Source organism: Erpetoichthys calabaricus, chromosome 4 (assembly GCF_900747795.2).
Source record: "Erpetoichthys calabaricus chromosome 4, fErpCal1.3, whole genome shotgun sequence".
NCBI lineage: Eukaryota > Metazoa > Chordata > Cladistia > Polypteriformes > Polypteridae > Erpetoichthys > Erpetoichthys calabaricus.
In genome coordinates, this window is record NC_041397.2 from 36098887 (window position 1) to 36112026 (window position 13140).

The 13140-nt window shown below is 37.2% G+C and overlaps 1 protein-coding gene across 2 annotated transcripts; it reads left to right on the plus strand.

The window, feature by feature from the left end:
- The first annotated feature begins 3007 nt into the window (after nt 1–3007).
- On the plus strand, nt 3008–8535 carry hmgb1b (high mobility group box 1b). 2 transcript variants are annotated; one of them, XM_028799338.2, is made up of 5 exons: nt 3008–3165; nt 5346–5522; nt 6614–6759; nt 6952–7126; nt 7873–8535. In XM_028799338.2, exons 2-5 carry the CDS (start codon nt 5376–5378, stop codon nt 8038–8040), a joined length of 636 nt encoding a protein of 211 aa, XP_028655171.1. In that variant the 5' UTR covers nt 3008–3165; nt 5346–5375; the 3' UTR covers nt 8041–8535. The 2 variants fall into 2 exon arrangements, with proteins under 2 accessions (XP_028655171.1, XP_028655170.1); XM_028799337.2 differs by lacking the exon at nt 3008–3165 and having other exon boundaries at nt 5325–5522.
- The last annotated feature ends 4605 nt before the right edge of the window (nt 8536–13140 follow it).

Genomic DNA, 13140 nt, shown 5'->3' on the forward strand with positions numbered 1-13140 from the left:
AGCTTTTTTTTCATATGGGAGTTATTTACTTAGATTGTATCCATATTTGTCTACACAGAACACTCTGGAAGGAAATTGTGGATATCACATAATTGTTAATTGGCCTTATTATCCTATATTACAATGAGTATAAAATGGCTGAAACAAGAGTTACCCATTTGCCATAAACCTGCATTAAGTCCACCGTTAGGAGTTAAGACTATACTTCCAAAAGCGAGGTCAAAAAAACGACTTAATGCATGTTTCCTTTGGGTTATATTTCAGTTATTAAAATGACCAAATAAATATCTTTCTCAGCTTTTCTGTGAAGTAGGCACTGAATAATATAGCATCTTATCGATATAAATGCAGATATGACTTGAATGGGCGTATAATATCAAATCTGTTCTTAATGGCCAATTCAAGGTCACACATTGACTGGCACATCAGAACGTTCAAACCCAGCTCCATAACCATGGGATTTATGGATCTTTATTCAATACGAAATTTTATAAAATAGCTATGCACTAGATGACGAAATTGTACGTTGATATACTGTACTATTGAATAGATGATAAAAAAATAACCGAATACCAAGCAAAACCTGTTTTATGAGCACTCATGTCCTAAATCCATCAAATTACGTGAAATCGTTCAGAGAATGAGTGGTTTCCTTCAGTGAGGTGAGACGTATAAGATGTAAAGGTTGTCCGAGATCTGTAAAGGATAAATAGTGAGGACCCGGGTTTGCTTCCCGGGTCCTCCCCGCGTGGAGTTTCATGTTCTCCCCGTGTCTGCGTGGGTTTCCTCCGGGCGCTCCGGTTTTCTCCCACAGTCCAAAGACATGTAGGTTAGGTGGACTGGCGATTCTAAATTGGCCCTAGTGTGTGCTTGGTGTGTGGGTTGGAAAATGGATGGATGGATAAATAGCGAGGATACTTGGAAGGCTATTAAGATTAACGGTGTTTTCACCCCAAGACGTGCATATTTGAAAAAGAGGCTTGAAAGCTTTGCTGAAAATAGTTTCATATAGTTGATCCAAATGAATTTAATATATCATTTAATATATCAATCCATAGCAACAAATCTACAGTCAAAATTTACGAGCCCGTCAAGTAAATTCGCAACACGTTATAAGTGAGTAATAGTCGTTAAGATGCATAACTCATTAAAGTGCACTGTATAAAATACTTTTGTATTTATGGCGTGGTGCGTACATTTTATCAACTGGAAAGATTTTGTACTTCCCTCTTTCTAAACACTACGTTTTAAATGGGTTGGATATTGGGGGGGGGGGGGTTCATCACAATAGCGTCCACCTGTGGGCCGTCACTCATTCATCGTACTTTTGCCTCGAGACCCAACCATGATCTGCTTCACTAACAAATGTGCTAAGCTTTCGAATCATATCGTAACATACACTATGTAAAAACAGCCGACAACAATAAAGAAACAGCTTTGGAAACAACTTCAGTACTTTTTAGAAGTGCATTGTACAATGAAATCGTGTCGTGTGTAGCAGTACGCCTTGTACACTAACCGATAAAAGCAGCTGTTCATGTAGTCCGTCCAGCTCACTCAGGACAAAAGAGACAGCTGGTGAAGCGCAACACCACACTCCTAACGCTGATTGCTTCTTTGCAGTGGCAAAAACTAAGTTATCAGGCATATTTCTCACCTACCAATCGATATCTAGCCAAGTTTTTAATCTCACAAACACATTCCTTATGAATCTATGTGTATGAAAAGTACTGTTTAATTGCGGATTACTGTATAGTAGGTCTATTGGCTACTCTACTTTTTAACCAATATGAGAAAGTATCGTCGTGGTCGTGAGTGTGCCCTGCAATGAACCAGTGTCCCTTTTGGAATCTCTTCCTACTTTGTAGACGATTAGGTCAGGATATGCTGTGGCCCACCATACCCATTTACGGGAACAGAGGAGTTTGGGAGGTTAATGAATACATCCGTTCACATCGTTCTTATTTTGACATTAGCTAATACTGCTGTAAATGGTTGCGCCTGCTTTGTTTAGTAACTGACTCACGTAAATATCTATATGTGAATGTCTCCATTTTCTATTCTGTAACAATAATGACAGTGAATAGAGAATGCTAGTTTTGCTTAAACAGTACAGTCAAGTACTCAAGTTGCTTTCTTTTATGCAGTTTTCACTGGGCAGCACGTTATTAGTGTTAACTTTTAGGAGTTATAAATCTTTGCAAACAGTACATTTTAAAAAAAGTCTTGTTATATAAACCGTTCACCATAGTGGTGAATGCATTACGATGGCGAATCAAAGTGAAATTGAAAACATTACATACATTAGAATTTAAGGATGCACCGGAAAGTACAAATAGGTGTAGGGAAATGCGGTTTAGAGACATGTCTAACTAAGCAATTCTGTGCCAGACAAATCACGTAACAAAATCTTGATTGTGAAAAAATTAAAATAAGATTGATAAAATTCCATAATATCGAATCGACAGTTTCGTTTTGGGACTCACAGTGTGCATGTTTTATTCCTTTAAATAAACTGGGGATTTACTAAAGCAACAGTTTAAAAACAAACCTTTAAAATCGATCCTTGGAGTTTTCCGAAGCGTAAATGTACGTTCAGGATGCAGCTGGCACTTCTTTTGGAATAAATAAAGCGACTGCTACTTTCATCATAAATACCAAAAGAGCTAATTGACCAATTACCCCATTTATAGAAGCGCCTCTGGGTGTATGGGGGTGACGGGGTAGGTAGTCAGAAAAGGCCCATATCTCCATGTTCACGCTACAAGAGCCGCCACTTTTTGATCTTGAAGTTTTAAAACTCCCAACTGGTTTAAAAGCGAACGCCTTGTACACATATACTCCAGCATAGCAAACACAATTACAATGTCTCAGACAGCAGCCCGCCTGCAGCCTGACTCGACTCAGAAACTTTTTTTTTTCATATAAACGCGCCGTTTAAAAGTTTGATGACGTTTCAGCATTGATAGCCAATCCACATTCGCCTCTGATTAGGACAATGGAAAGCAGTAGCCCAATCAATTGAACAGAAGAGTTGGCGGTAGCCAATAGGGAAGCAGCTCCACTGAGAGTAATGTTACAGAGCTGAACGCTGAGGAGACTGCGTATCCCTAGCGCTCCCACATACAGCCATTGCAGTGCATTGAGATAGAGTGACAGCTTTGGGTAAGTATCGCATATAGAAATTTAAAAGTGTAGGGCAAGTGAGATACCGGCGTGCGAAGAAACAAAAAGGCGGCAGAAAAATGGTACAAAATATTTGCTTTAAGTCATTATATATTTTATAATAAATATTAAATATTTGTTTTCGGAAACGGTAAAAACAAGATCCCTTTATTAGCCTGTCTGGTTCATTGTAAAAGAATCTTTATATTTTAAGCGGAATGAAAAAGGGGAAAAATAGAATAAAATGTGCATGTATTTAAATATTTTCGCATTATTATTGAGAATTGCAAATATTAAAATGGGGAAAATTAAGTAGTGGAAATGCGTATAATCAGTACAAACAAGAGCACTAAGCATAGCCATTGCAGTATATAGAGCCAGAACGGAGAAGGCTGTCAAGTAGAGAGCAAGAAGCAGACAACTAGCAGAATCAATGACAATGCGAGGAAAAGCTCGAGCGAGATGAAAACCGAAGAAAACAAAAATGGTTAAGTCAAATGGGCCTGTCGGGCTGGGTTGTTGTGTCGGTATTGCAGGATCCGAAAAAAAATAACATAAATTACCTCAGGATCTGCGCTCTACTGTAATATGGCTGACTGTACTTGTAATAGAAAACAAGGCAGAGAGACACTGTAGGGGGAGCTGATGGCGAGAGCGCAGTTCGCTTCAACTTTTTTAAACCGTGTTTTTGGCCGAAATATCCGGTCAACTCGGAGTTTTGAGGGGCGTTAAGGAAAATTTCACCTTTTTCTGGTTAAATGACCGCTTTCGTGGGCTTGTTATTTGGTGGCGAAGGGTCGTATTTGCCGCTAGAAGTGAGGCGGGTAGCCGCGCCGCTGAGCTCTCAATTGCCTTGTAATGGCTGTGTATTGACACAAAGAGAAGGAGCCATATTCTCTGTGCGAGCAGACGAAGACAAGCGGCCATTCCGAGCTCAATGGGAAACTAACTCCATACAAACCAAGCAGAGTACAGACCCAATGTATTACTATATACACCCCGACTAGTGCATAGGCATCGGCCGACAGTGAATAGGCACCGAACTCGCCGTCCCGAGCCCATTTCTCGTCGAGAAAAGCCCAGAGGAAGGCGGGTGGAGACATTTGAAGGGGACTTTCTTTCATGAAGAAACCTTTCACAAAATGGAAGAAGAAATATTGCTGTCGTTGCTGACCTCCTTTTTTCCCCTTCGAACAAGCAGGGACCGATACGCCATTGCTTTGCTATTTGTAAAGCGCATAGCCGTCTTCTTGTACTGAATGTCACCAATTTTAAAGTTTTTTTTCGTTTTTTTTGCATTTTCATATTTTTTATCAACTTGATATTTTTCGCTTTAATTTCAAAACAAGGGCGTGCGAGAATTCTCTTTTTCATTCGAACATTTTTTTACTTTAATATAAGTTGAGGCGCACTTTTATTTTAATAGCGAATACGTTATATATGTATATAATATACATATATTTAGCGTTTTTTTTTTAAATATGCGTTTTTCACACAAAACACCCGATTATGTGCCAAACCCATATTTTCTTCCTTATGCTAAAATATATTACTTTACAAGTTTTAAACCATAATTTTAAATTCCGTATTTTTGTCAAAGTTTGATAAAAAAATTTAATGTTTTATAAGAATTAAAAGACGAAACACTGGAGAGATCATTACAACTGAAATCTTGTAGTTTACGTGCAATGGTAAAAGAATACATACATGCACATATATATAAATATATACAGTATAAAAATAAAAAATGCAGTAAAGTGTCTATAGGGGTAGAGCGGCAGGAAAGTCTTCTTAGTAGCGCTCTCGCACTTCTTTGTCCTGCCAGTCTCGATTCGAACGGAGATGCGTTCGCTTATGTCATCGTTATTACACTCTTCTTATTGTTTACTTGAAGTTTCAAAACCGGACGTATTGGGAAAGGAGGGGGAGGTGAGAAGCCGAAGTTTTGTTTTTATCCAAGCGTCAACAGATAGGAAACGGAGCCTAGCCAGTGTACATGGAGCTTAAGACAGAGTGCAACCAAGGGTTTCCACACTTGACATTTGTTTGTTTCTTTTTTTTTTTTTAATGATGGTTTAAATGTTTACATATTTTTGCATTACTTAACCATGTTAATATTTTAATTTTTTTTTGTACAAAATTTGTTTGTGTAATAGGTAATGATTTTTACTTGTCTTAAGGAAAGGAAAACAAAAAACCCAACAAGCAAGATGGGCAGAGATCCTAAAAAGCCAAGGGGCAAAATGTCCTCGTATGCCTACTTTGTTCAGACTTGCAGAGAGGAGCACAAGAAGAAGCACCCAGATGCATCTGTCAACTTCTCTGAGTTTTCAAAGAAATGCTCAGAAAGGTGGAAGGTAGGCTTTTCTACCAAAAGAAGGGATACCCTCATCCAACCGCTTGTTTTTTGGATTTAATTTAATGTTTATTCTGCTCAAACATCTCCGAAAAGCAGCTTAAAAATCTATCAAAAACCTTGCTTTTTCTTGTACTGCTCACAGAATAAGGCTACTTGAATTGATGCCTTTATCAACTAAGGTCTATTAGCAAACCTACTCCCTTTACAGTAATTTTACATTGTTCATTATTACAGTAAAAACATTTTAAAGAGATCTTTATATGAATTTTATTTTTTAAGAATGAGCGCCTGTAGTTTTAAGTGAATTTCGAAGTGAGTTGCACAAATGGCAACCTTCCAGTTTACACTCAAAAGCCATTGCTGCTACAACATGCCAGGAAGACAGAACGATGAATTTACCATTTTATTCACCAATGTTTTTCCCTGAAATGTCCCTCTTCATTTGAGATATTTTTTTTGTAGGATCTCTAGGTGCCACTCAATTGAAGGTCAATATATGACAAATGTGGAATTGCCAGTTAACATTTAAATCTTCAAGAATGTGAGAGGAAGCTAATAATCACAAAGAGAGAATATGCAAACTTTATACAGGTCATGAATAGACTAGAGATGGATCCAAGGTCCCAGAAAATGTGAGATGGCAGCATTTGTAAATCCAAGTATGGGTATTGTTAAAAACAATCACACATGCACATAAGTAGTAGGCATTACTTGTCAAGACGAAATCAACTATTAACAAGATACCAGCTTTAGGTTGTTCACTCTAAGCTGTTGTGCAACAGAATGTATTTCTAGCAGTGATCATATTTGAGCTAGAATTTTATTTTCACCGCACATTGTAGATATTGACTGTTTTTTATTTTAATGGAAAGCAAAGAAACATTACATTATGAAATCAAGTGTCTTGCATGTTTTTTCATATACTACTAAATTACCCTATTTTACAACATCTTGAATTGAAAAAGGAATACTCTTATTTGTTTTTTGCCATGGTAAGTTTTCAGAATACAAATGTTTCTTTGTTCAGAGAAACATCAGAATGCAAGCTGTTGAGCTGACACTGTCTTCCAACTCTCATATGATTTGCAGACGATGTCCGCCAAGGAAAAAGGAAAGTTTGAGGATCTAGCGAAACAGGACAAACTACGCTATGAAAGAGAGATGAAGACTTATGTTCCACCAAAAGGTGAAAAGAAGAAGAGAGCTAAAGACCCAAATGCACCAAAGAGGCCCCCGTAAGCATTATACCTTAATATTGAGTAATATATAAACAGATGTATCTAAGGAATGATTTATAATTCTGAGGTTTTTCCCATTACACATCACATTTAAAACTGTATGTCTTTTTATAAACAGGAAAACGGTTAACACCAGCATACTGTGTAAATGTGGTTATGTTTACAATTGTTTTATTCTTTTTCCTATAGATCTGCTTTTTTTATCTTCTGCTCTGACTATCGTCCTAAAATTAAAGCAGAATCCCCAGGCTTGTCCATTGGCGATGTTGCCAAGAAGCTGGGAGAGATGTGGAACAGCACTAGTGCTGAAGACAAACAGCCTTATGAAAAGAAAGCCGCAAAACTGAAGGAAAAGTATGAGAAGGTGAGTTTTTAAAGTACATTTTTTGAATATGCAGCCAATAATTCCTGATAGCAAGCGGATATGATGTGCTTCAGAATGTGTGGTGTTTTTTTTTTTCTTCTCTTTTTTTCCTTTCTCTGGAGTAGTCACTATAGAAGTTATGTGTAATAGTAAGGTGAGCTGATTTTGGTTTAGGGGCTCCAAAGGCGTTTCCTTGTATTTTTAGTAAACTTGGTGGGAACACATAATGTAGCATACATGCATACACTTGTCACATTGAAGGTTTCTCTTGCCATGCGTTTAGGTGGTTCGATATAGAATAATTATTTACCACATTAGCAATCATGTATTTGTACATTAAATCATCATTTAGTAAAACCTGAAAGCACCAATCAGTGTAACAGTTAATTATTCTAAACACAGTATTCAACTTTCTGACTATAGTTATGGGCATTTAGTTTCATTTTTTTAATAACATAAATATTAAGCTAATTTCAGTTGACGTGAAGAGAGCAAAGCCTATTTCCAGCCTACACAGATTTTGGAGAAAATAAACTTCTGTAGCTAGGAGGCATTAGTGTAAAGTCCAGATCCGCCTTTGAGGTAGTTGTGCCTATGAAAAGGACAGGCAGACTATTTTTAATGTATTATTGTACACACTGCTGTTGAAGAATATGGTAGATATTGTGAAGCTGTCGCACCAGGTCTTGCATTACAGTTTAAGGAGAAAATATACACTGAAATGAATACCAGTTTTGCTTTTGCAGGATGTTGCTGCCTATCGTGCAAAGGGCAAACCTGAATCTGCTAAGAAGGGACCTGGTAAGGCAGAGAAGACCAAGAAAAAGAGAGAGGAGGAAGAGGACGACGAAGATGAAGAGGACGAGGAAGAAGACGAGGAGGAAGAGGAGGAGGAAGATGAGGATGATGAATAGATCCGCTTTTCTTAAAGCATATTTCTTGTTTATAAAGCATTTAACCCCCCTGTACACACTTCACTCCTTTAAAAGAAAACAAAAAAATCCCAAACAATTGTAAGGCTGTGTATATGAGAATGTTTTTAAACTGTACAGTGTATTTGTATAGTTAACACACTACGAAAGTGTCTTTAGATAACCGTGTTTTCAGTGGTGTAGTTCATAGACCACTAATTCCGCCTCAGTACAGTTTAGGGGGTTGTAAAATGGCATGGAAATTGCAGTTCTTTCTGGTGGTGCACAGCACAAATCTAGTTTTACGTGGGGTTGTAGTTTGTTTCCAGTCGTCTTTGTGTTTTTATTATTTTTTTTTTTTTCCTTTTTTATTTCTCTTGGCGCATTATTGAATAATTGTTCTTTTACTCTGAAAACCACTCTGTAATTGCACAAAGTTGCAGCTGTTTATGTTGACATTCTGAATGCTTCTGAAGTTAATAAATTTTTTTTAAATAATGGTTTTGTGTTAATTGAAGGAACGTTTTATATGTCCTTTTTTGCTGAAACTTGTAGCAAATAATGCTCAATTAATCTACAAGTTTGAGACAGTTATGTCTGGTTAAATCCAATGTGTTCCACATGATGAGTACAAGGTAGACCAAATATGTACTATACTTACAAAAATCAATGCTAACCAAACCAATAATAACTTGCCATTTTTGGTAAAATTCAGCAAGGTGTATTTTGATAATTTAATTTTCAACATAAATGTGAACGTGATTACAGTTTTGATGGAGTAGAATCGACCATGGTTCCGCACAAATAAAACTGCATTTTGTGGAGGCACTATTTTGACTGCAAGAAGTAGGTAAGAAGTCTTTCTTGGCTTTTTTTTTTTTTTTTTGGGTGTTATACAAGTATTCAATTTTATTATTGACCATGTATACAACTGGTTAAAAGGTAAACCAATAATTAATTCAAGTCTTTCTTATGGCTACATCATTTCAGCTGCCTAAGTTTTCGGCATTGTTTTTAAATTAACCAGGGACTTGGTTATGTGGTTAGCCAGCAAATAAAATATACTAATGGGTTTTTCACAAATCCAAAATGCTTAAAAAAAATCTTTGCTCATTTGACTCAAGGTGCATACTTTTTTTTTTTTTTCTCTCTCTCGTCCTACTAGTGTTCTAAGGAAGGTGACAAGATGTATATAAATGAAAATTAAAGACTCATTAAATCCTTCAAGTATGATTTTAATGTGTTAGGATATCCTGTTTTGCACTGGTATCCAAACAAACGCTGAACATATATGTGAAGGTTTTCTTAACCCATTACTGTACTGTGGAAGACTTGGGGTTCCACCGTTCCTTCACATAAAATTTTGTTGAACTAATTAATTCAAGTAAAAACAGATTTGCAAATACTGGTAACCTGTTTAGCCCTTGTAAATATGGTCAGTCCATTCATTAGAATATTACAATTAAAGCTTAAAGGCAGCCCGTAATATTCTTCTATATGAGACATTTTGTAAATTCATTTAGTAGTTAGAACTGTTGCTTTATAGCTTCAGGGGCCTGGGTTTGAACTTTGCCTGGGCATTACCTGATACGTGCCCCATTGTCTGTGGAATTTTATCTTGGCTCACCAGTTTTCCACTCAGATCTCAAAGATGTACATGTTTGGTAAATTGGCCCAGTATAAGTGAGAGTGCTGTGTGAGGGATAGGCACGCAATGCTACTGGGATAAAAGTATCTATCTATCTCTAAAGGCGTTATGTAACCTTTAACTGGATAAATAAATTAGAAAATGGATGGGTGAGTATTTGGAATCATTGGTATTGTCATATCCACCTGAATCTGGTCTATTGGCAGCCTGTCATTCTTAACATAGCTCTAGTGCCTAGATTTGGGTATAGGCTGGGATTATGGTTTATATATAATGTTGAGCAAATGGTTATTTTTTTCACAGAACAGAGAAGACAAAAAAAGGACAATTTCTTAAGTGTTTTCCGTTCTGCATTTACATAAAGATTATGCATATAGACACACACACTACCAGTCAGACATTTTAGAACACCCCCAATTTTCCGCTTTCCTCCTCAGTGTAAGCAGTTACAAGTTCAGTGAATATTCTCAAATGGTATAAAGGTAATTGAGAAATTGCTGAAGGTTTAAACAAAAACTTTAGGTTACCAAAAATTGTTACACAAACGTGCCTTTTCAGAAAGCAAGTAATGGTTAACAATATTTAGTTTGACTGTGGCAATTGATGTAAATAAGCCTTGAAAGTTGGTGCAAAAAGTTCCTATAGGTGTCCCAACTTTTGTTGACAACTTCCAAACCCACTCTCTGTATAAATGCTGTGTTGGAACAAATTGTCTTGCTGCTCTCTATGAAGTATTATCTTGGCAATACTATACTGTATAATGCTTTCAAAATGGTGCAAAAAAAAAAAACAAAGGAAGATGGACAAATTTTTACAACTCTTGAATGTGTTGGTTTTTCCTTTAGAGAAACTGCAATGAAATCCAAGGTTTCCGTCAATACAGTTTCCTACACCATCAGAAGGAACTTGGAAACTAGAGGAAACTCGACAGAATCAGAAAACACATTTCTGAGAGTCAACTGTTTGTGACAAGTGCCTAACAGTACAAAAGTTTGAAGCATAATTTAACAGCTGTGCGCTATCCATATTGGCAATTGTTTATTTGGTTTGTGCTTTAATTTCAGAGTATATTGAGACTAGCAGTGGTTAATGGCCCGGACAAGCTTTTTTCCTGATTTTAGCAATGGTTTTCATGCTACTACTCAACCTGTCCAACCTGCACCACCAAATCCTATGTTCATAGCTGAAAATGAGACTTGCTTACTTTGACCAGAATATATACATTCAGGTGATGCTAAATTGGAACTTGTGTGGGGTTATGTGTGTTCATCCTGTGATGGACTGGCATCATGTGATTTCTGCAATAAGCTTGTGATACCCTATGCCCCTGCCCTGCATAAGTGGGTTAGGGAAATGGAGGGAGATTTTATATATATTACATATAAACAGTATATATATAGAGAGAGGTACACATTAGTTGCACTAAAATGGGTTGAAAACTAAGTAATCAACATAGACAACAGCATTAACGTTTGAAGTGCGTCATTTTATATATTGTAAAAGCAGTGCTAATGTTTGTGATGCACCATATATTGGAATAACAAATTCAAAGGAATTCAAGAAACCGAAAGGAGATATACATATAGTACTGAATATATACATATATCCACCCATCCATCATCCAACCTGCTATATCCTAACTACAGGGTCACGGGGGTCTGCTGGAGCCAATCCCAGCCAACACAGGGCACCAGCCCACCGCAGGGCACACACACACACACACACCAAGCAAACACGGGACAATTTCAGATTGCCAATGCACCTAGCCTGCATGTCCTTGGACTGTGGGAGGAAACCGGAGCACCCGGAGGAAACCCACGCAGACACGGGGAGAACATGCAAACTCCACACAGGGAGGACCTGGGAAGTGAATCCAGGTCTCCTTACTGTGAGGGCACAGCTTTACCACTGCGCCTCCGTGCCGCGCTATATACATATATTTACAGTATATATATGTTGGAACAGAAAATGGCCTTCAGCAAACTTCTATTGCCTCAAAATTGGAGGTGTACAACTGTCTAAAATGTCTTTGTACGCTGTAGCACTAAAAGTACCCTTCACTAGAAACCAAGGGGCCTAGCCCAGACCCTGAAAAACAGCCCAGAGTATTTTCTTTCTTTCAGAAAACTTTACAGTAGGTACTATGCAGTCCGGAAGGTAGCATTCTCCTTTCTCTGCTAAACCCAGATTTGTCCATCACACTGTCAGATGGTGAAGCATGACTCTTCAATCCAGAGAACATGTTTCCACTGCTCCGGAGTCCACTGGTGGCATGCTTTACACCACTACAGTTGATGCTTGGAATTATGCATCGTGATCTTAGGCTTGTGTGCAGTTGTCCAGCAATGGAAATCCATTTTATGAAGCTCCTGGCATATAGATCTTTTGCTCATGTTGCTTCCAGATGCAGTTCTGAACTCTGTCGTGAGTGATGGAAAAAGGGATAAGTGATTTTTACAATGCTATATGTTGCTGTTTGAGTTTGCATGGTCTACCACTTCATGTCTGAGCTGTTGTTGCTTCTAGATGCTCCCCCTTCATATTAGCAGCACTTAAATTTTACCAGGGCACATCCAGCAGAGCAGAAGTTTCATGTATTGACTTTGACAGGTAAAAGTGCCATGTTTAAACTAACTGAGCTCTGCAGTACAACCCATTCTACTGCCGATGTTGGTCAATTGAGATTGCATGATGGAGTGTTTGATTTTATCTACCTGTTAAGAAATGGGGCTGTTGAAATACAAACTCAATAATTTGCAGGGGTGTGCACATACGTTTGGACATATGGGGTATGCTTATAAGGGGTGCAAGGGGATAACGTTCAATCTCAAAGGAAGTATCAGCAGCTTGAAATGTGGTTCAAGGACTTGAAAAAACAGTAATAACTACTATGCCACTCTGAAACCCATTGAATCTAATTAAACTTTTTCAAAAGTAGTTTTAATCTTTACTTGTATACCATGAAGTACTTGGCTACTTGGGCATGAGTCACTATAAGTATTTATTTACCGGTCTATCTTATAAATATGTTTTGATGTAACTATATACAGTATATACAGTATATAAAAATCAGAATAAAAAAAGTTTTGGGGTTAAGCTGGCAACATGGTAATTAACATTCTACTGTATATAAAAACATAAATGTCACCTAAACCCCTCTTTTACTAAATTAAAGAAAAATAGACAAAGAATAATTACATTTCTTTGCAGGTATGAATTCTGTTTTTTGTAATTTCTTTCCTTCACGGACTCTAATTTTAAATCTCATTATTTGCCTTGAGTTTATGTTTGTGTTGTACACCTTTCACTTACAAAAATGACAATCAATTTATCTAAGGAGTTTTACTGTATGCTTATCTTAAGTTTTTGAGCACTGCACTACTTTTGCACAAACTGTTAGGTATATGATATATAGATTAATCCGTTTTAAGAATGCATTTGGTAAGACTAAATTG